Source organism: Nilaparvata lugens, chromosome 10 (genome assembly GCF_014356525.2).
Source record: "Nilaparvata lugens isolate BPH chromosome 10, ASM1435652v1, whole genome shotgun sequence".
Lineage (NCBI taxonomy): Eukaryota > Metazoa > Arthropoda > Insecta > Hemiptera > Delphacidae > Nilaparvata > Nilaparvata lugens.
The window spans coordinates 6,622,769-6,645,370 of NC_052513.1; the positions used below are offsets into that span (position 1 = coordinate 6,622,769).

At 34.1% G+C, this 22,602-nt stretch overlaps 2 protein-coding genes across 2 annotated transcripts in view; both read right to left on the minus strand.

The window, feature by feature from the left end:
• Positions 1 to 3,001: 3,001 nt before the first annotated feature.
• LOC111044913 lies at positions 3,002 to 9,766 on the minus strand. Its single transcript, XM_022330178.2, has 4 exons — positions 9,541 to 9,766; positions 8,566 to 8,746; positions 7,117 to 7,227; positions 3,002 to 4,847 (listed from the first exon to the last, which is right to left on the minus strand). Exons 2-4 carry the CDS (start codon positions 8,743 to 8,745, stop codon positions 4,602 to 4,604), a joined length of 537 nt encoding a protein of 178 aa, XP_022185870.2. The 5' UTR covers position 8,746; positions 9,541 to 9,766; the 3' UTR covers positions 3,002 to 4,601.
• A 2,294-nt stretch (positions 9,767 to 12,060) lies between these two features.
• LOC111044922 (zinc finger protein 236) overlaps positions 12,061 to 22,602 on the minus strand; it is a 57,168-nt gene continuing 46,626 nt past the window's right edge. The window contains 5 exon segments of the mRNA XM_039436604.1: positions 12,061 to 14,623; positions 16,222 to 16,311; positions 17,651 to 17,836; positions 18,396 to 18,545; positions 20,180 to 20,682. Coding sequence (XP_039292538.1) covers positions 16,228 to 16,311; positions 17,651 to 17,836; positions 18,396 to 18,545; positions 20,180 to 20,682 — 923 coding nt within the window. The 3' untranslated portion in view covers positions 12,061 to 14,623; positions 16,222 to 16,227.

A 22,602-nucleotide genomic window follows, 5' to 3' on the forward strand; every position in this document is an offset into this window, starting at 1 on the left:
CTATTGAGTTTATTTTTCACTGCCTCATCATTTGAATACAAAACAGAAACTTCAGTTTTTGTGCAAAAGTTTCGAGAATTAGTAGTGGAAAAATTTGGACTTCAATAAAAAGAGGGTACTTTTCAAAGTACTGAATTTCGATTTGGATACTACTATCAATAAGTTACTAGAATGTAACAAATGTTCAAGGTATAACTTTTATTTATTCATTTTCACTTTTCGAGTTATAATCGCGTCAAAAAGTTTTTTTCTTCATTCATGTCAGGATTGTTAGCTAGTAAATTCTTAAAATTTTGAGAATAAATTCTTCAAGCTACTGTTTATTGAAAACTAGCTTATTCGGCGAACTTCGTACCGCCAAAAAGTCAATGTATCCCATGTTGCACTTGACTTTATTTGGTGAATCATAAAATTTATCTGACAATCGATATTTTCATTTACATCTCAATACGGACTTCCTATGTGCTTAGTCATGCAGCATTTATTATTCCGAAAACATATTCTTCTCAATCAATTTGGTAGTAGTCATAATATTTATCAGTAAAGTCTTGAATTTAAAAAAAAAGCTTAAATCAGTGTATCAAAGAAGAATTTAATGTTTTCATAGTTGTTGATTGTCAATAGATGGTCCACGAAATATGCGATGTACGAGAAATTACACAGAATTCCATATTCTTTCTATATTCCATTTAACGATGAATATAAGCTAAGCTAAATTAAAAAAAAATGTAAATTAGTCTGTCATTCTTCAGTAATTAATGAATGCAATATGAACAACTCTCTTTCATGAGGTAAATAATTTATTTCAACATTTTCCAGTTTCTCAATGATAGGGGAGTGATAATTATTTGTATAGATCTTCTAAGGAATGATTATCTACAGCTGGTACCAATCAACTACACTAACTTCAACTCTAAACTACCGTTTAAAGGTAGGCGCACACAGATCATCATCGAATGGACGGCGCGCATCGGACGGATCGTACTTTTTAGGTGCTGCGCACACTAGTCGTCATCGGAGCATTGGAATTTTAGTTCATTGCAAAGTAAGTCGAGTTGTGTGCGAATTAGGAATTTAATAAACAAATATTACAGTATATAAGTGATGTATAGCAGTAGTGAAGAAGTTATAATTGTTACTTGTTTGTCAGCCAAAAATGAAGAACAATAATAATCAATTCCGCAGAATCCATTATTGTGTGTAGAAAATGAGAATACCACGTGTTCAGTCGCTACTGTACTAGTCAATCGCCTGTAGAAATGCATAATGCGTGATGGTCCTACTGCGCACACCAGAACGGATGCCGGTGAGTCATTAAATCCGAACGGAGCCGTCGGCTTCAACGCTCCTCTCGGGATTCCTGACGGCATTTCCGATCTACGATGCGGGGAGGTATGCGCACTCCAATTGAAAACAATGCATCAAATCTAATCGTCCGATGCGTGCCGTCCATCCGATGACGATCTGTGTGCGTGTTCATTTAGTAGGTTGGTCATACTTCCATAGATGTATCACGAGACTTGTCGATGCTATGTCGTGTCGAGGCTGTGGTGGCAGGCCACAAATTAATTTTACAATTTAATTTTACTTGTCGATGCTATGGTAGGTAACCAAAGAAAACGGACTGAGCCTCTTGCCACTGTCACTTCAAATTTCAAAAGGCCTTCTGCATTTTGCCAGTGTTCAACATAAATCAGCTGATTGTCTAGTTCAAAAAAATTACTATTGGAGAGCAGCAGCAACTTAGGCCTCTGATCGATCTTTCTAATCTCGCGCGCAAATTCAAAACATAATATTGATACACTACATTTATTTAGCGTATGGCAGTATACACAACACATTTATGATCACAAAATTTTTTCGAATTTTTGATACACTACAAGTGGCCTAAGATTGATTTTGAAAAACAACTTGTTTTGAGAATATCCTATGCGGCCCATCTCGAAACAATCCTTGAATGTATCTGATGACCAGTGAAACTAAACATCCCATTTCATACCAAACCATAAAAATATGAAAAGAAAATATTTATGCAAGAATGAATACTGAATCCACGGTGAAAACGAAACAAGTAGCCAACCGTTACTAAAAATTCACATGACTATAAGAACAAATAATGTTCTTTTAGGGCTGTGTCCTGAAAAACGACCATTTGACTGAACTATATAGCCCTACTTTAACTACCGTACTACAGTTATATCCTAAGGAACTAAAAGTAAAGAAAAATTGAGTTTGAAATTTGGATTAGCCTAATATTGTTAAATAATAGTAGGCTATAAATTATAGCTCATAATATACTATACAAAACTAAAAGTACACCTGATATTAATTTGGGTGATGGGTAATGAACGAGTCCATTCTAGCACAATTGCATTCTTATTTATCAGATTGTAATAATTGGGTGAAGGAAGGAAGTTGCTTGTCTTTTATACATTAGGCTACTGTTCTATTCAAATCCCAACCCTAGTGTAATGATTTTTACTTACTACCGTATCCAACCAATAAATAAGTTATGGCTTACAGTACTCTATGGTTTTATTGCGCCCCCCGCACGGCGAGACTGCGGGGGTGCTATTTACGCTACTGATCAACCTCTATCCATAGCCCGAATATCAAGGAGATTTACATTTTTCATGAAATCCATGAATTTTTGCTAAAATTAAAATTGCTCAAACTCTCATGAATAATAATACTTGACGAGAGGAACAACAATAATATGTCATCACATTGGCGAAATTCACTCCTATTCTTCAGTTATAAGCATTTGAAGATGAGTGATTTCTCTGATCTGTGTGTGGAGGAACGATTTTATGTTTCAGTAAATAACTCACCCTGTATCGTAGCGAAACGTCTCATTTATTGCATGTCATTATACACATGTTTATCATGCATTTCGTCAAACATTGTTGTGTCATCACAGCGAAAAGCTATGAGCAAAATGATTTGAGGTTAGGTTTTTGTATCTCCGATATTTTGTTGTTTATTTTTCTTCGCTGCTCGTTTCGATGTTAAATTAATTCTGCATAATTTAAATTTGTAAATTTCCAATGATTAATTTATTGTTATTGGTTGTCTATTTTATCTTTGAAGCCTCTCGCTGATGACAATACATGCATGTATTAGCATGTTCATCATGCATGTCCTACCGTTAGTGGCCACAGAGTACCAGAAAAGATACATAAATTATTCAGTTACAATAATATTTACTGTGATTGTCCTCTCATTAAGCGCTCTGATAATGTTAAATATCTAGGTATAATTGTAGATGATCGATTGTAATCATGGACGAAAGAAGACCAGTCAAAGGAGGTCTTCTTTCTTCCATGATTGTAATGGGATGAGCATATATCGTACACAACTAAGAAAATAAGAAAGCTCATTTATAAATTTATAAGTTCTGACAACTTCGTCATATAATTAGTAAAGATATGATAAAATAGTATATTTCTCACTTGTAGAGTCACTTTTAAGATATGGACTGTTAGTTTGGGGTGCAGCAAATCACAACTTAATATATTCAATTTTAAAAGCACAGAAACGTATTCTTAAGGTTATGACAAACAAAACCAACCGTTTACGTGTTTTCTAACCAAGTAAATTGTTCATCGAGAGTAACGTTCTCAGCGTCAGACAGTTGTATGTATTAGTTTTAGTAATTTATATTAAGAAGAATACAAATTTTACTGATTTAATTTCCCATAGCCACAACACCAGAATTAGAAATCTGAATTTTCATCATGTTCCAAGAATGAACACAGCTTTTGGACAGAGATCTGTACAATATTCAGGTCCTAGAATTTACAATAAAATCCTGCAGATCGCAAAGGACGAAATAAATATAACTAGATTTAAAAGAACAGTACGAAACTGGTTATATGATACTGGTACCTACCAGACCGAGGAGATCATTATAATAATAATATTCGTATGGCTTTTATTAGCGGGGAGTTCCTGACGGAAGTTCCACCTCGCCTGAATATATTATCATTTGAGCCGTCAATGGGCCTTACGATTGTCATACTTCAGCCGGGACCGACAGTTTAACGTGTCCATCCGATAACACGGGAGTGACCTGATCAAAAACGTTTTGCTCTGAGTGGGTTTGAACCGAGATCTCTCTAGGTTGCTACGAAGGAATCTATCTACTAGACCACGGATCACTCCGTAAAGGAGCTCATTGTAAATAGGATATAGGATAAACTACTGTCATCTTTTTATAATATACTTATATAATAAGTATTATATTCTACCTTTAATAAATAACTAACATTTATAGATAAAATTACTAAATATTTTATACATGTTTCAGAAAAGAATATCATGATCACCCTGACACATATTATTATAGTGGGATCAATATAAAAACTTTTAGTACTATTTTTTCAAGTTTTTAATAAAAGGGTACCGGTTTTTTATTTGAATCAAGTAGCCCATATAAGCGAAGTGATTTTATTATAGTGGGGTATCATGATTAGGACTAGTTTATTATTATCAACTTTTGTATGTATATTATAATAATTATGTACATGTTTTGTCAATAAACTCCTCTGGTTGCAATTCATAGGCAATCAGAGAAATTATTATTATTCAATTTACAATGATTATTCACTATTGCGGACAGCAGTTGACGGTTCGGTGGGCGTGGCTTTGTTGAGTAATCGCTGTATGTGATTGGTGAGTTCAGAGTCGGACACGCCCACCGCCCAGGGTGGGAATGCGGAGGGGGGAAGGGTGACAGTGGCCATTGCCTCTCTCACTTGCTCGCAGTCGATGACCAGCTCGGTCATTGTCGCCGGTCGCGGAGCGTTGAACAGTCTGCATACCTCTTCGTTACCACTGCTGCTTGTCTAAAAAATAAACAACATTGTAGCTTGTCTAAATGAAAGTTGTAGCTTGTTCCAAGACCTTTAAAATGATGTATTGTAAGTCATACTTTGTTGATGCTTCATATGTAATCTTAATTGTCCAGTTAATCTTCACAACGAGGAATAATACCATATTCACAAAATGATTAATAACAACAACTAAGGACAATGATGAAATATTTAATGGTCCATTAGATATTGTAACGCTCCTTGGGGGGGGGGGGGGGCTCTGACAATATTTGAGCAATGCCTCAGATGGAGACGTCAAACATAAATAAAAAAATCTTATACTGAGTCCTCGGTGTTATAACTTCAAATTTGTAAGTGTATGAATGAACACTATAAAACACCAGATTGAGTGAGTAAGAACAAGATTTAATACAATCGTCCAAGTCGCAGGAGGCATAAACTCTTGCACACCCTTGATTCGTCCAATGACTGATTGTATGAGAATAATGTTCTTTTGCAAGTGTAGGTTGTAGTGTAGTGTAGCGATTGCTAGACACTAGATTCGGTGACCTTAAACTATTAGGCTACCTGTGTTGAAAACAGTATATAAAATCAAACAGGTCAAGCAAAAACGTCGATGCATATAATTTGCGGGACTGTGCCTTTAATAAATTCTGAAGGTCTAGGATAGGACCAAAAGCTGTTCAGAAAATACTTCGAGGGCAGAATTATTTCGAACTTTAAGCTCTACTGTGTGAAATTATTACTGCAGCTGCTTCTGCTCTGTAGTAGGAAATGTATTCCTAAGTTGAGGTTGCGGGCACAGATAAAAGCTGATATATTAGCTATTAGTAAGGACAGAGAATATATGATCTCGATCTGACCCCACTCAATATTTCCACTTAAACTTACAACACCGAATATATAATTAAAGCATAGATTTTGCTAAATCAAGACTTACATAATCTACATTCTGCAATTGCTGGCAATGTGATCTTATACTCTCTTCTACCCTTTGGGCAAGATGCTGGAGACAACGTGTCCCTCTTCTTCATTTTAGAGTAGATAAGTATTCAATACAATGCTTACAGAACAAGACAATATAACAATATCACAGACAGACTCAATCAGTTTTAATAACAATATGTGTATCACAGCTGGGCAATTATCAGTAACACTCTTAGAACAATAATCTATATATAATTTGTCGTTAAACGCTATACATGCAAATAATTCTAAATATAACACTAATTAAAGCTTTCTTCTTTGTTTCAGGTGCTGCAATAACACTCAGTTACAGATATACTACAAACAGTTTACAATTAAAAAGGTTTTTGAGGCGGGACAAATTTTAACATTCAATCTGGGCTGCTGACCTCAATAACTGCTGTTATCAGTCGAAGTGTAGGACTTTTGTCATAAAAATGTTAGGGTGGAACCCAATCACACTCTTCAGTGGAAGGAGCCTTTGTTCTAAGAGCTCCTAGCACTTCAGAGCTTTCAATGAAACAGTATCGCTCGGCTCATATACTGCCACCCCCTGCAGAGGTGGTATCGCTCCTTGGTCCTTATCACCTCGTCAATTGTGGTTTGACCACTCTTACCCACGCCGAGACTTCAGATGTTAGGAGGGCTCTTAAGGCAGCAGCCACCTCCTTATTTGCCCTTAGCCCGTCCCCCCTCTCCTGACTGGCGTACACCACTTGATGGAATTGAGTTTCTCAGAAACTGGGTCCTATTTTCTTAAATCATCTATAGGTTTAATGGTCCATTCGATTTAGAAGCCTTGTAGCATCGACTACCGCTATAGTGAGGTCCACGTTATAATGGCAGTGTTTGATTAGCAATGGTATTGCTATCCTTGGCTATCATTCAACAAAGCGGATAGCGCTATCTCTTTCTCACTTTACTCTGTTGCCAGATCGTCTACCAACAATGTAGAATTAAGGATTAATTAACAACATATTTTATCTTAATTATGAAAATTTATTATAAGATTATTGAAAAATATAATTTCGTGCTTAATAGAATATAATTGATTATTGTAAACAAGAATGAACCGTTAATATCACATCAATAAACCTGTATCAGCTACCGTCTATAGAAGGTATTGACAAGACAGAGTATCGGCAACGTTTAATCTCCTATCTTTATCCACTGCCATTAAGACGTGGACCTAACTATAGGTAGTATTGGAGCGAAAATATCGCTAGTAAGCCTTAACATGATAACAACTACTTTGTAGGAAAAACAATATGATACGAAATGACTATTCTATTGCGGATGACAGGTGATAACTCACTGGTAGTGCCTGGGAATGAGTGTCTGTTTCGCTCTGTGGAGTCATTTCTGAGGAAGCAGGCGCATGCGCATGTCCAACACTTGTGCTGTCATCGCTATCGTCAGTATCAGCCTGAAAAATACATCAAGTCTAGATTGTACCATATAACCATCCTAACAAAATATATTAATAAAGTTTGAATGGATTGAGATGATGATTGAGTAGAAATGCGGTTATCCGAGCTCATGTCACGTGTCACTCGGATTATAATACAAGATCCAATCAGACTGCAGTAAACAGAAGCAGACTGCATAAAACCATAGAGAAAAGATAGCATAAGAAGATATAGAATGTCTATGACATGGTATAGGTTGTCCATGATCTAAATTCCAAGACGATTTTTTGTTAACTCAAGGCGATTACTGTCGACTACTATCTATGACTGTTTTGGCCGGGTGAGAGTGTAAGAACGGCACAGTATGAGAGACTACCAGCGTCACATAGCTTTACGAAAAAGAAGTAATAGGACTATCGACTTGAGTTAACAGTGACATTTCGAACTTAAACTCCCTATACCATGGGATATCTTCTCATGCTATCTTTTCTCTATGATAAAACTGACCAAAGTCCTTCAAATTTAGCGTTTAAATTAATGAATAGGCTTCCTATTGAGGTGAAGCGACTAAATCGCAGGAGATACACACAGATTTTAAAAAGGTTCCTCTTGAGTAACCCCTTCTACTCAGTTAAAGAGTTTATGTACAGGAAAATAAATGTAGGATATTTCAATACCTAGAATTTATGAATTACTGTTCCTTAACAGGAAAAAAATTACTGTTCCATGAATAGGAATAGTTTAGATGGATAATTGTCTCTATTTTCAACACTTTAAAATATTACAAGCGTTGTTGTGGGCTAAGAAGAAGCTCCCTCTTCCTCTTGACCCAAACGTATACGTATATTGTATTGAATATGCTGTGTATTTGTACTGTATTGTATTGATTGAGTGTTGTTTTTAATTCATTGTTTTGTTATGGTATTATATTGTCAGACCTATATTTCAAATTGTGACATCCTGTTTTTTTTTAAATAAAATTTATTCTATTCCATTTGGAAGTAGCATCAATTCACCTATGGAATAGATAGACTCAACTTTGATAAAATAGAGAAGTAACATGTGTTTCAGAATAAAGCAGTGGTTGTCCTTGAAGGTATCTGCATATTATTTCACAAAGTGATAATAATTATAATCGATGTCCCATTTATTCATTGGTTAAGTGTCTGAGGCCAGTTCTTCTAACAAATAGTGTTAAGAGATGCAAACTGCTTCCCGGTGGTTTGGCATCCACCTAAAACTGTGGATCCACAATTGTCTCACCTTCCAATAGCTACACACAAGCCCATGGCTTGTAATATAGGCATCACCCTCGGCAAAAATAAGATGAAACCACTAGAACTAGGTCTACTTACGTTACTGTGATCTTCAATATCTGCGTTGGGGAAGAGAGTATAGCCAGTTGGTGCATCTGGGATGAACTGCATGTCATCACTGTCGTCCTCGCTTTGAGGGAAGATCAAGTGTTCAGAAGATACGACTGGCAGTTGATCATCTCTCTCTTCTGGTGGTTCTGGAGCCCACGACTTCACCATTCTGTTAGAAATCGTGTTTCTCATGAATTATGATCTAATTTTAAATTGAAATCCGTTAAAAATCAACCTAACTAATCTCATATGTGAATAGATAAATAAATTGAAACTTACAAATGTTGAAATAATAAAATATAATATGAAGTTAGCGGTGAAGGTGCAGTTTCTTAGCGACTGATCGACAATTTCTTAGCTAAGCAACTCGAGCCGCGTGCCTAGTCTTTGCGACTGGAGTACATAACCTAAAGGCATAACCAACACTTCTAATTTATCTGCGGCTATAACGTCCATACAACATAAAAAATCTGATGAATCATTAAATTTAATGAATTTATAGATTGTGTGCTCCAGCCGCAATAAATCTTCCTCGAGCTGTGCGGCTAGAGTAATTGCTAAGGAATTGCACCGTCAGCATTAAATATAATCTTGAGTTACGTAGACTTAAGCTAAGAATTAGTAAGTCCACTAGGCCTAATAGCAAACTTAGTTTGCTATTACAAACAAAATAATACAAACTTAATTTGCTATTAGGCCTAATACTTATTGTGTACAGTAAAAAATGATTCATAGGCCTACCAAGCTTTTATATTATTAGTATTTAGTATTTATTTAAATTGGTCCATAAAAGGGATCACTAAGTGAAGCCCACTGGGACACGTCAAAAAAGTAAAAGAACAAAAAAAAAAACAATTAAGGTACTTCCGTACTTGAAACCATAGATGAAGATACAGTAATCAACAATCAACAGGTAGGCTAGACCTGTAAATAATAGCAGATTTATTTATTAGGATACATCACCTTTTTAATAAAATAAGATCTCAACGTTGGCGAAATAAGACACTAATATATTGAAAATTGCTTTAGGAATTGACTAAATTGCTTTATTGGAATTCACTACAAAATGCTTATAATATTAGATACTTGACACACGATACAATTTCGTTTTTAATCTTTGCTTCTTACAATAATATCCTGAACACCTGAACTCTAAAAATGAACATAACCTACAATTCTTGATCTGTCATCTAGGTATCGGTCAAAACTGGGTCGACGACAGAGTGTTCATTTTTCGACCGCAACTGTCACCTCATGACACGACAAACTGGATCTGCTCAGGAATGTGACCCAGTCTGTTGCTGACTGCATTTGTCGGGTAGTGCAGAAATGAAAATCGACCACATCTGTTGCCTTATGACACGACAAACTGATTCTCTTTAGGAATGTGACTCAGTTTCTCGCTGACCGCATTTGTCGTTAGCCCAGTTTGTCGTCAGTGTGAAATAAATTTCGATCCAGTTTGTCGTCGACTTACTTTGGGAGCTTCCCGTCATCGGGTGTCATTCATATGAGCTATATCTCAAATGTGCAAGACTCAGCTGATCGAGAGCACAAAGAAGAAGGGATTTCCTCTTCGCTGTGTCGAGAGGATATCAGAAATCACGTGAGGTCCACGTTATAATGGTAGTGGTGAAAGATAGGATACAATGTTGCCGATCCACTGTCTTGTCAATGCCTTCTAAAGACGGTAGCTGACATAGCTTTTTTGATGTAATATTAACCAATAATTATACCTAGAATACATTCTAGATTGTATTCTAGATTCCTTGAAATTATTCCCAATCAATTAGCTGCCAAGTGGATTGTTTATTGCTTGCATTACACACAGATGACTGGAGAAGCCGGTGACACCAAATACTTGTGGATGAGAAAACTGCGTGAGGTCTACTGCTCACAGAGCTACTAGTTATGAATAATTCTATAGTCAGATTTTTACGGTAATATTGGCGTTTGAAGGAGACTCCTTTTCATTTTGTGTAATCCTTGAAATGCAAAATTTCAAAAATCCTCATATATACTGTAAGTCGACGCAAAAATCAAAAAAGAACCATACCTGTCAAATTTCATGAAAATCGATTGCCGCGTTTCGCCGTAAATTTGAAACATAAAGATAAATGCAAAACCATCTACTAGAATCTTAGACCTCACTTCGATCGGTCAATTTCAATAAACATAAATGTTATCGAACATTTCAATTATAATATATTCATGTCCCATGAATGAAATTTGAACATTAATTCTGAAAAATCTATAAGAAAAATTGAAATTTGGGCTTCGAGGTGCACGAGATTGATGATATTCTTAGAATCTATATGCAAAATTCGGAGATCCAAATCATTCCCGGTTTGCAATCCACAATTTGACATATTTTGATGGGAACAAACACACTGAAACAAGTGGGCGTTGTGCCGTATACTATAGTTTCTACATTCTCACAGGATATCTCGCATATGAATGACTCCGCGAACTAATTCACTCCCCCGCCAGACATCACCTTTCCTTTACTAACAGTGCCTTCAAAGTTTATGTATGTGTACTTCTAAAGAGATCAATCAGATATAAGATGAAGATTTTCGATAAATTTCAGCTAATCAGAAAGTTAATAGCACTGCTTTTCTATAATAATTATATTATCAGAGTGATCAGATATTGGCAGAGTGCATAGATGTAAGAGCACATGACCTGCCATTGGCATGGAAAAACAGTACCGTATTCTTACTGAAGAAAGTACAAATTAATTGAAAAGCAAGGCTCAAGTGGCCAGATCACTGAACATCAAAACACGCAATTGTCTAGAACATAATTTCAGCGGTTTTTATTTCGCTGGAAAACTGATAAAAATCTCTCAGTTAATTGAGAAGAATAAATTATATTTGCAACTACCTCTACTCCTTGCTTGGTAAAGTCCACTCATTCAAATGAATGTATGATTTTTGCTACTATTTTTGCATGTTAAATTCTACAAATGAAAATTATTACAGTTATAGACGCCAGCATTGAACCCTTGGTCAGCGACCTTCAGGATGAGGTTAGCCCACTCATTTTTGAAGCCCAAAGACTAATCCGCAGACAGGCTATGACCTCATAAGTAACATACATTTGAAGTGGAATCACCAATCGGTAGAATTCTCCCCTATCAGTTCCTGTATTTTTACTCTTTCAGTTTGACTTTACTTACTCTTCATTGAGTTAAGCTAGCTTAAATCTGGCAACGTCGCCACAACCAACAATTCATTTCAACACAAGTCAATATTGAAAACTACAAACCGCTAAGAAACTGTAAATACTTTGCGTTACTAAATATATGTAAAATGTATCAGATAGGCTACTGAAGCTGTTAAGCTCAAATTTCCTAAAAAAATACTTATTCCTTACTCTACAGGAATTGTGACTATTTTACAGGATAACTAGAGAAGACTTCCAAAGAAGGAAAAAACCAAGAATAGGAACATGAACCATGGATTCGTGAGGTAACAAAAGTTAAGATCAAATATAGTTTATTTACAATGCCTGAAGCTATAAGTTATAAATTATGTTATTATGAATAAGAAGTACAAAATATTTTGCTTAGTTGAGAACCCACCAAGTGAGTAAACTACACCTACTTATCAAATATCACTTACTGTCCATAACTAAAAGCATAAAATGGTATTTTCTATTAAAAAATCTGTTAAAAGTACAAGCAAACAATATTGTAATAATTATAATGAATCACGACGATTTTGATCACAATAACTAAACATAAAAATAAATAAGAATTCATAGAATTAATATTGAAACTATTACATTTAAATTAGAACATAAATTACTAAAATTATTTAATATTAAATACTTTCATACAACGTTCACAAAAAATCAAAGTCATCAAAGATTAACTATGCGAATAATAATGTATCAATAATTCACAACTAGTTAGAGTTGAAAAATAATGCACAACTTTAAATACAAGAAACATAATGTGGGAGTAGATAATCCATTATTTACAATAATAGAGTTTTTTCTAATGACATCTCAATCCAGGATCAATTTATCATTATTATGGTAGGCTAAATCATTTATTGAACATGTAATAATGAACATGTGTAATGTTCATTATAAAAAGACAGAAAAGTTTCAACAATTATTTTAAAGATATTATTATTTCAAAACACTTATGAATAATATCAACGTTATAACAATTAAAAAAAAAAAAAATTAAAAACATAGCTTTAAAAACACAATTAAAACATAGCTCCCTTGTAAAAAAATGAACATAAATAAAAAACATAGCTTTAAAACACAATTAAAAACATAGCTTCCTTTGTATTCGGCTAAGAAGCAGGCATCAACTGTACGAGCGTCTGAAGCCAATTTTACATCAGAGTTGTAAACTGAGATTTTAACAAATTTTGGCTATTTGTTGCTAATTTCTTAAAAAGCGAATCGACAATTAACACGCTTTCTAGATAAGAAAATTTACAACTTGGAAAACTAGAATGTATTTTTAAAATATAAATATTTCAAAATTTGAATATATTTAAATAAAAACAAAAGAGTAATAAGATATTTAATCAATTTAAAACATCAATATGACCAACATGTTTTTATATTATGTAGATAAACTACATGTTTTAATGTTGTTAAAATTGATATGACTGGATACGATTGATCGTCATGCTTCGAAAAAATTTAGTACCTATTATCATATTCACCGACTGCTCCTTAACCAGTTATTTTCTAATAAAATAAATTGTATCATCGTTATATTAATATCATTGACATTAGTATATTTTTACAAAACATTTTATTTATGAAGTCAAACTTAATAATTCTGGATGCAATCAAGCGACAAGAATTTTGCATTTGTAGTTAATAATCCCTGCAAATCCAAGTAAAGTTTGGATTCATAAATAGAGAACTTTGTAAAAATATATTTATGTAATGTCAAAGATTTTATTAAAAAATTATATAATTCAATCTAATTGATAAATATAAATTGTAAACTCAATTTCATTTCATTTATCAATAGAATAAAAAGCGCCTTTGTACTTTCATAATTGAAAGCGCTATTACATAATTGCACCTTGCGATCTTGCAACTTTAACATTGGAAGCTTGAATATTAGACTTCTACTCAATTTAGACTTCTTTTATGGTGGAGACAATAATTATAATAAATAAATAATTGAATAATAAATAGAGTGTTTTATAAATAATTATTAAATAATTTGAATTTGAATTATTGTTTGGCTGATTTATTGGTTGACGTGACTGTTAGTGCTGGTCTATTTTCAATGTTTTTTCCAAGGAAAGTTGTGCACCATGGTCATGGGTGCTGTGTTAATTTCTACTAGTCAATCCGAAAGAAAACGTATGTGTTGAAGAGAAGCCGGAAAATTGGAAGAGCCTACAGAATATTACCAAAGTGGTGCAACGGCTTGAAATCACAAAACACTTCAGTAGTGAGAAAATTGCAAGAGCAAATAATTCTCAATCGACAATTCAAAAATCAGATGCTCAGCCAGAACAGTCTCTAGATTAATCATGTTACATCAAATGAGCAGTTGCTTGATAAAATGATATAGCTATTTTCTAATATTTTAAATTTCTATTGATAGAAGTCAAACCCTAAAGATTTAGTAGAAAAATAACGCAATAAATTTAAATTTTTGTGACAATGAGACTAACAGTAATAAAACTGAAAACCAAGTGTAAATTATTAATACAATTACATCACAAAATTATGTGAAAAAAGAATGTATTGTTCAAATAATTGAATAAATATTTTAATACAAGTAGGCAATGATTATAAATTATAATGACTGAAGATTTAATCATATAAGTTTACAAATTATCACATTTTTCCTCATAATTATGGTTTATCACTATTTTTATGTAACACTGTTCGAAATATCGAATTCGCTGTCTTATAACCATATAAACTTATTTATTGCTATTTGATTTATTTATTTGCTATGAATATAATCTATTTATTATGTACTATGTGATGTTGGACGTACGCAATGAAAGATGCTTCTTTTTCTGAACAGATGGGTGTAGAAATCCTGTAAAAGAATTGAGTATTAGAACATCAATGATATCGTAAAGAGAACACCAATAAATTGTAAACTTCAAACTTAATTGTGTAGTTCGCAGTATTTCAAAACAATTCTAGTTTTCAATTGGGCAATAATGTAAATATTGGCACATTTGAAGTGAAATGAAATTTTTACATTACCATAATTTTCAAGGTCTACAAAATGTAAGATTACTGTCTGTCATATCTACAAAACTAAAGATTATTACTCATCTATTTCATTATCCATGACCAACTGCAAGTAATCATCCTTTTGTGAACTATTTTTAACGACACTGCAGTATAATATAGTTATTTGTGCAACTAGTGCGCAAAGTGACAGTTTGCTGCACCGAAAGAAACGTTTACGCCCGAGCCGTAGGCGAGTTTCTTGAGTGCAGCAGAGGAACTTTGTACACGTATTTCACATTAAGTTTTTCCTACAGTTACCATTGAATATGAAAAGTGGGTAATTATGGGTAAAATTGCCTGAAATGCATCAAATGTTTTTCTGTGTAATTTTATTATTGATAAAAACCTTAATCCTAAAATCCTAAAGTCCTCGTTGTCGTTGGTTATAATATCTAATACTAATAATTAGCGCGTTGTGCTTGGTTGCACCTCTGCTCACTATAGCAGCCACAGCAGTCACTGTTACCAACTTCATTTTGATTTTGCTGCACTGTTGCTCCATATAACCTACTAAGTATTTTGCGTTGCCATGTTGCAAATCTGGAGTGCAGAAAAATTTTTCCCGCACTAGAGCGGAAAAGTGATTCTTTGCGTTCTGTAATCAGTGCAGCAATGACCACTTTTCAACGTAACTGTAGGAAAAAATAATAATATCGTGTGACCTGGCTGGCTCAGGTATAGTGTCAGGTCTGGTGTCAGAGTTACAATGGTAACTAATATGATTTACAATGGTAACTAATATGATTTACAATGGTAACTAATATGATTTACAATGGTAACTAATATGATTTACAATATTAGACTGTAGTGTCTTTAAAAATAGTTCACAAAAGGATTAAAGATTATTATTTCAAATCATATTAATTACTTATATAAAATTTATAAAAATGTAGCCTATCTTTGAATCATTTCAATTCATAAATAATAGGGAACAACAATCAGGACAAATACTGTAAACATAAAATGCCATACAAACTTCTCAATCATATAAGTTCTATTGTTATACACCTGTGTTTTGGTTTGAGCACGAATAATTGTGGGTGCTTGGACATTACTGTTCAAACTTCGCCACGTCATCATATTACATACAAACAGTATTCAATTTAGTCGATGACAAAAATGTTAGGTAGTAACTGTGAATCGGTCTTGCTGCTCCAAGATCCACTCTCACACGCGCAAGTTTGTTAAATCGTCTCTCGGCTTCTAGAGCCGACTCAAGACATTCCGGTGCACTATAATTCATGACAAATATATAGATAAAATAAAATAGATTGCATTTCCTGCTTAGTTAAGGACAGTGCATTGGAGAATAAGTATAAGTCCAAGATAATTCGAGACAAATATTAAAAAAAAAAGTACAGATAAAAACCGTAAAAGTTGATCTGCTGCACTCACCTTCTATCAAGTCACTGGCACGCCCGAGTTTTCTGGTTCAAATATATCACCTATCACATCAAACTCCAAATTGAAAACATTTTTCACCTGCTGAAAAAATGGAATTATTATAATAATGTTCAATAATCCTATGTTATATTATATACTACAATAAGACACAATTTGTAAAACTCCATCCCTGTAAAAAAAAAACAGAGTTACGGTATTATAAATAGCTATTTATGTATTAAGAGCGTAATGCGCGACTTTATCGCTCGCGCAAAACAGTTATCACGCTCCGCTTCACGTCGCGTGTAATTTTGCAAGAGCGATAAAGAAACATTACGCGCAAATTACATACAAATTTTTTTCTACAACTGCCCAAACCTGTTAAATTATTTATATCGGCGGAGTTAATAATAATTCGTCTTCACTGATATCCATCATATATGTTCTGCATAGTGCAGAACCGGTACAATTTATTACCGACTTTTTAGGTTAAGATCTGACCTACTTTTGGCGAGCTGCTTACCATCAGCTGATTAGCGAGCGTAGAGAAACTATACTGCGCATGCGCGAATGATTAGCGAGCGTAAAGAAAATCTACTGCGCATGCTCAGATGGTTAGCGAGCGAAAAAGTAGTTTCTCCTCAGAAATAAGCTGTTTTACGAGGAGAATTGAGAATATAAATTCTTTTTTTACGCGCAGGAAAAAACATATCTGTCACACACCAAATTAGTCAAATTCAGATTTGTTATCCAGAAATTTTTCTGTTGGCATTCAATTTTTCGAAATACTTTTGTTCATCATTGAACATGCCTAATTTAATGTTGGGCCTATACTTGCATTTACATAATAATTATTATAATATTAAAGCAAGAATTAGCATGTATTATACAGTGTTGGGTATAGTTATGGATGATTTGGAATAGTAGTTATACACACAATTTCAAAATAAACTATTCCTGAGTTCCGACCGGACTCCCAGAAATTATTAAAAATATTACCCATATTAGACTGGAACGTGCGTTACTCCCTACCAATGAGATTCATCGGAATATGAGTGTGTATTAATAAGATAATATTCAGTTTTTAATCCGAAAAGGTTCACTATTCCCTCTAAAGCGGTGGTATAACCTAAACGTGGTGGCCCAACATTGCTCAACCAAATTGTCGGATATTGAATGGCCCGCTCTGATATGGACGTCATGTCCCTAAGATAATATTCAGTTTTTTTAAATCCGAAAAGGTTCACATTTCCCTCTAAAGCGGTGGTATAACCTTTAACGTGGTGGCCCAACGTTGCTCAACCAAATTGACGGATATTGAATGGCCCTGTTGGTCTGGAAGAAGTAATACTTGTGTGTAGTATCAATTATTATTCAAACTATAAATAAATATTAATTTCATCCTTAAATAATAGAAGTATGTAAAGACTGATTGCCATACTTTTGATTGTTTAGTGGGTGCCGTGGTATGGGCAGAAAACTGGTGCGACCTCCTCATATGTGTTTTCAAATTGCCCTTCTGAGTCAGAGAGATTTCACATTCGGGACATTTGTACGGCCTCTCTCCAGTATGACTTTTTCGATGAATCTGCATCGCGTTTTTCTGATTGAAATCCTTACCACATTCCTGAAACAAAGCAACGGGGAAATTACAAAATAAAATAACATGTTCTACCTTAAGGAATGAGTAATTTATAGATTCCTTATCTAATTTACAAGAAACGTGCTTATGTTTGTTCAATGATTATTGGTGTACACACATTTGTGTGTTGATAATTTTCTACAAAATTTCTACTTTAAATAGAATTTCGTACATTGAAAGAGTCAAAAGGCGTTTATTTCCAAGATTTTAAATTTTACAGTGTTTAATAATTAAAATTTAAAAGATACACAAGCTAACTACACAAAGAAAGCCGTATATAAAACATAATTGGAATAAAATAAATTGATTAGCCTATAAATAAATTACGCCAATTAAAAACATGATAGCTTTGTATAAACAAGTTAATTTAAAAGTACAAATTGAAGATACATTTAAAATTTAACCTAGAACTTGAATACAACTGAGGGAAACATGTTATGGAATAAAAATAATACATTAAATAAATTAATTACATAAATCCCATTGAAATGTGATAAATTAACTAGATAAGAATAGTAGTTATAATAAAATGACTAAGACTCACATCACATTTGAAAGGTCGTTCTTTTGTATGTATTCGCATATGTCTGGTGAGAGTGGACGGTTTTGAGAATTCTTTCGAGCAGACGTTGCAGACCAGATCTCCCTTCAATTTGATGGTGGCTGCATTGTTCTCTTTTGATGGAATCAGGATCTGTAAAGACAAAAATAATTCATACAACATTATCTGTCGCAATACAATTAGACAAGATTGATTATTAAAAATATTAGCAATACATAATGTGTTTTAGAAAATACTATAAAAACTATTCTCATAAATTAGGTTCGCCAATGATCGACTGGATGTTCACCGTACATTTTTCCTAAAGAATCCCTGAATAGAATAGAGACTATAGAGGGATTAATGTAATTAAGTCAGTAGCTGATGAACATTGGTTTGCTATCTTTCTCCGTCATTAGACAAAGCATTATGTTTTTCCAATCCTACATCGTTACCAAATCGTTTGTAGACTATATAGAAATATAAGGAGCTACCAAAATATTCAATCTTAATTATGAAAATTTATTATTGAATCATGTAGAAATATATTTTCTTGACGAATAAAATTTGAGCCATCATTCAACAAAAATCACTCAATAAGAATCAACAATCAATTTAATATCGTATGTACCGGGATGGATTGAATCATAGCAACTACTGATTTAAATAAAAATACAAGTCTCATTACCCTTTTTGAATTATTTTATCACAACATGTTTCGGCATGAATGTCATTATGAATGATTTTGAAGTCACTTGAAAATGGCATGAATGTCCGAAACATATTGTGATGAAATAATTCAAAAAGTGTACTGAGATTTTTATATTACAAAAAGCCCTAAACAGAAAAGAGACAACTACTGATTATACAATTTAACAAACATAAAAAAAAACATTTTTCTGTGACAGATGGAAATAAATTGGAAGTTGCATTTGTTCAAATGCTAATTAATGAATAATTATTATTATTTAACGAGAATCCCAATTAAATGCTGTAATTGACCCCGAAGACTTCTTTTACTGCAAATATTGACAACAGGGTAAACAGCTAGATAGAAATTCGATGAGCGCTACTATACAAAAATTATTTGTCAGCCCGGGAATCGAACCCAGTACCTCCTAATTGCCGTACAGGAATGCCTACTCTTACACCAAACTGACAATCTCTGGATAGTAGCGCTCATTTCTCTGAATTCGGTGTGATTTACAGCATTTAATTGTGATTTTCGTTTAATAATTATTATTCATTAATTAGCATTTGAACAAATGCAACTTCCAATTTATTTTCATTTATTCCATTTATTTTTCGTTTAATAATAACTATTTTTCTGTGATTTTGTATGGTTTATGGATATATTTGTTCACACACTCTAGTATAATTGAATGAATTGAATCATAGTGTGAGTACTATAGAAGGTGGTGGGAATAAGAATTTGGGCAACTCTGCCGTCGTATCATTTCCATTGACTTTATAACGTGAATCTCACTACAGTTGAATGGGGACTAAAGTCAAGTAAATTCGTATGGATTTTGCTGGTGGGGAGTCCCTTGCAGGAAGGTCTAACATCGCCTGAATATAATATAATTTAAGCCGTCAATGGGCCTTACGACTGTCATACTTCATCCGGGACCCACAATTTAACGTGCCGATCCTTCAACATGGGAGTTATCTGGTCAAAAACATTTTGATAGTGAGCGGGTTTGAACCTGGGATCTCTCGCAAGCACTCTATCCACTAGACCTATAATAGGGACTGATAAAGAATGAATGAAAAGACGAACAACTAACCAAAGTTTGAGGCGAATTATCATCACAGGCGATGCCTGAAATCTGTTGGTCGAAGATCTGGAACAAACAGGCGTTGTTCTCGTCCTCCACACTGGCCGCATTCTCCTCCCCCTCCTCCTGCTCAGTGTGCAACTGGTCTTGCGGTTCCCCCTCCTCCATCTCCTCAGTGTGCAACTGGTCTTGCGGTTCCCCCTCCTCCGCCTGCTCAGTGTGCAACTGGTCTTGCGGTTCCCCCTCCTCCTCCTCCTCAGAGTGCAACTGGTCTTGCGGTTCCCCCTCCTCATGCTCCGGCTCAGTGTGCAACTGGTCTTGCAGTTCCCTCTCCTCCTCCTCCGCATCCTCCTGCGGCTGCGGCTGCGGCTGAGTGCGGCGGCTGTAGACGCGCGACACTGCCACCTCTTTTGCAATTGTTCCCTCCTTCACGTGAATCACAATGTGCGCCTTGCGGTGACCCGACGTCCGGAAACGCATGTCGCACACTGGACAGCGGAACGGCTTCGACCCTGAAACATGCAACATAGTTAATGCTTGAAAGTAAACTTGTGCGCTGGCTGTGAGTTCATACAGGAAATTAAATTATATAAATAAAGAAATTAAAAGTAACAAAAATCCAATAGGTAGTACAATGACAAAAAAAAAGAAATCTCATTCAACACATAACCAAAATGGAGCTGGTAACGAAATTATGAAACTATTAGAATTTAGGTAGTCTATAATAAATATTCTGTTCAACCCATATATTTATTTCTTTAAGAAGTTTTTTAGTAATTTTTGTATTTATGAAAATAATTGGAACTTTGTTCGAAAATATATTACAAAAATAAGAGAATTGGTGTCTACACACCACTAACTTAATAAAATTTATATTAAAAATGTTTGATACTGCTGGTCGTGTTTGGTATGGTGTATGCCTTATTTCTAAATTACTTATATTTTTATTTAAATGCGAAACAATCTTTATCACATATAACTGCCTAAGTGTGGGTACCCTTAGTTCTTCAAAAATTTTCCTACTCGGGTATCGCCTTGCTTTACCCAGTGCTGCCCTTATAAGATGCTTTTGCAATGTGAAGACTTTATTAAAATGAGTATCAAATGCACCACCCCATGCCTCAATTGCATATTGAAACAATGAGTGGGCATAAGCGAAATAAATTGATCTCTTTATGTCAAGGTCTTTTAATTGATTAATTTTGTAAAAGTTGTATATAAGAAATTTAAGTTTAGAACACAAATAATTAATATGAGAATCCCATTTCAAATGTCTATCCACCATTATTCCCAAGTATTTTATAGACATGACTTTCTCAACTTGTTGGCATAAACAATTTATCCTGATATTTGAACAGAGTGAATCAGTATGCATTTTTAATTTTAATGAATCATCAGGTTGACCCGCTAATGTTGGAGAAAAAGTAATATATTTTGTCTTTTTTAAGTTGACTGTTAAAATATGGTCATCCATCCAATTTTTCATAATTTTTAGGCCATCATTAGCACTTTGATACACCTGTGGCCATGATTCACCCGAAAATACTAATGCTGTATCATCAGCAAAAGAAATCTGGGTACAATTTGGTATAGGCAATTTTAGAGCATCGTTCAAATAGATCAAAAATAATACTGGGGACAGTACTGTACCCTGTGGTAAACCAAAACTAGATAAATGATCTGTTACTGATATTCCACACAATTTTAATGTTTGTCTTCTATCTTGAAGATAGCTAGCTAGAAGATCATTACATATACCCCTAATCCCACATTTCTCTAATTTTTCCAATAAAATGCTGTGAGGGATTGTATCGAATGCCTTTGCCAAATCTAAAAAGACAGCCAATGTTTTTTGTTTAGAATTGAAATTTTCATCTATCAATTTAGTCAGGAGGATGATCGCATCAGTTGTAGACTTCCCATGTTGAAAACCAAATTGATTTTTTTCAAAAAAATTATTACTATTTAGGAAGTTTAAAACTCTTTTTTTAATAATCTTCTCGATAATTTTAGAGAAGCTATTTAAAATACTAATGGGACGATAATTTTCTGGTTGCGATTTATCCCCTGACTTGTGTAATGCAATTATTTTTGCAGACTTAAACGCCCTTGGAAAATAACCCTCTGAAAAACATCTATTAATGATATGTTCCAGTGGACAAACAATATATTTACTCATTAATTTAACACAATGTGTACTGATATTATCTACACCTGGAGAAGCGTTATTCTTCAATTGACCAATTACTTCTAAAATTTCATTAATACTAGTTGGGTTTAGGAACATGCTATCTGTTGGGGGTGCATTTAATGATTGAGGTATTTCAATATGCTTTACAGAATCCAGCAATTTCTTAGCATGCTCAATTCCCACATTTACAAAATATTTATTCAAAATTCCAGGATCAATTTTAGGTTCGTGATATTCTTTC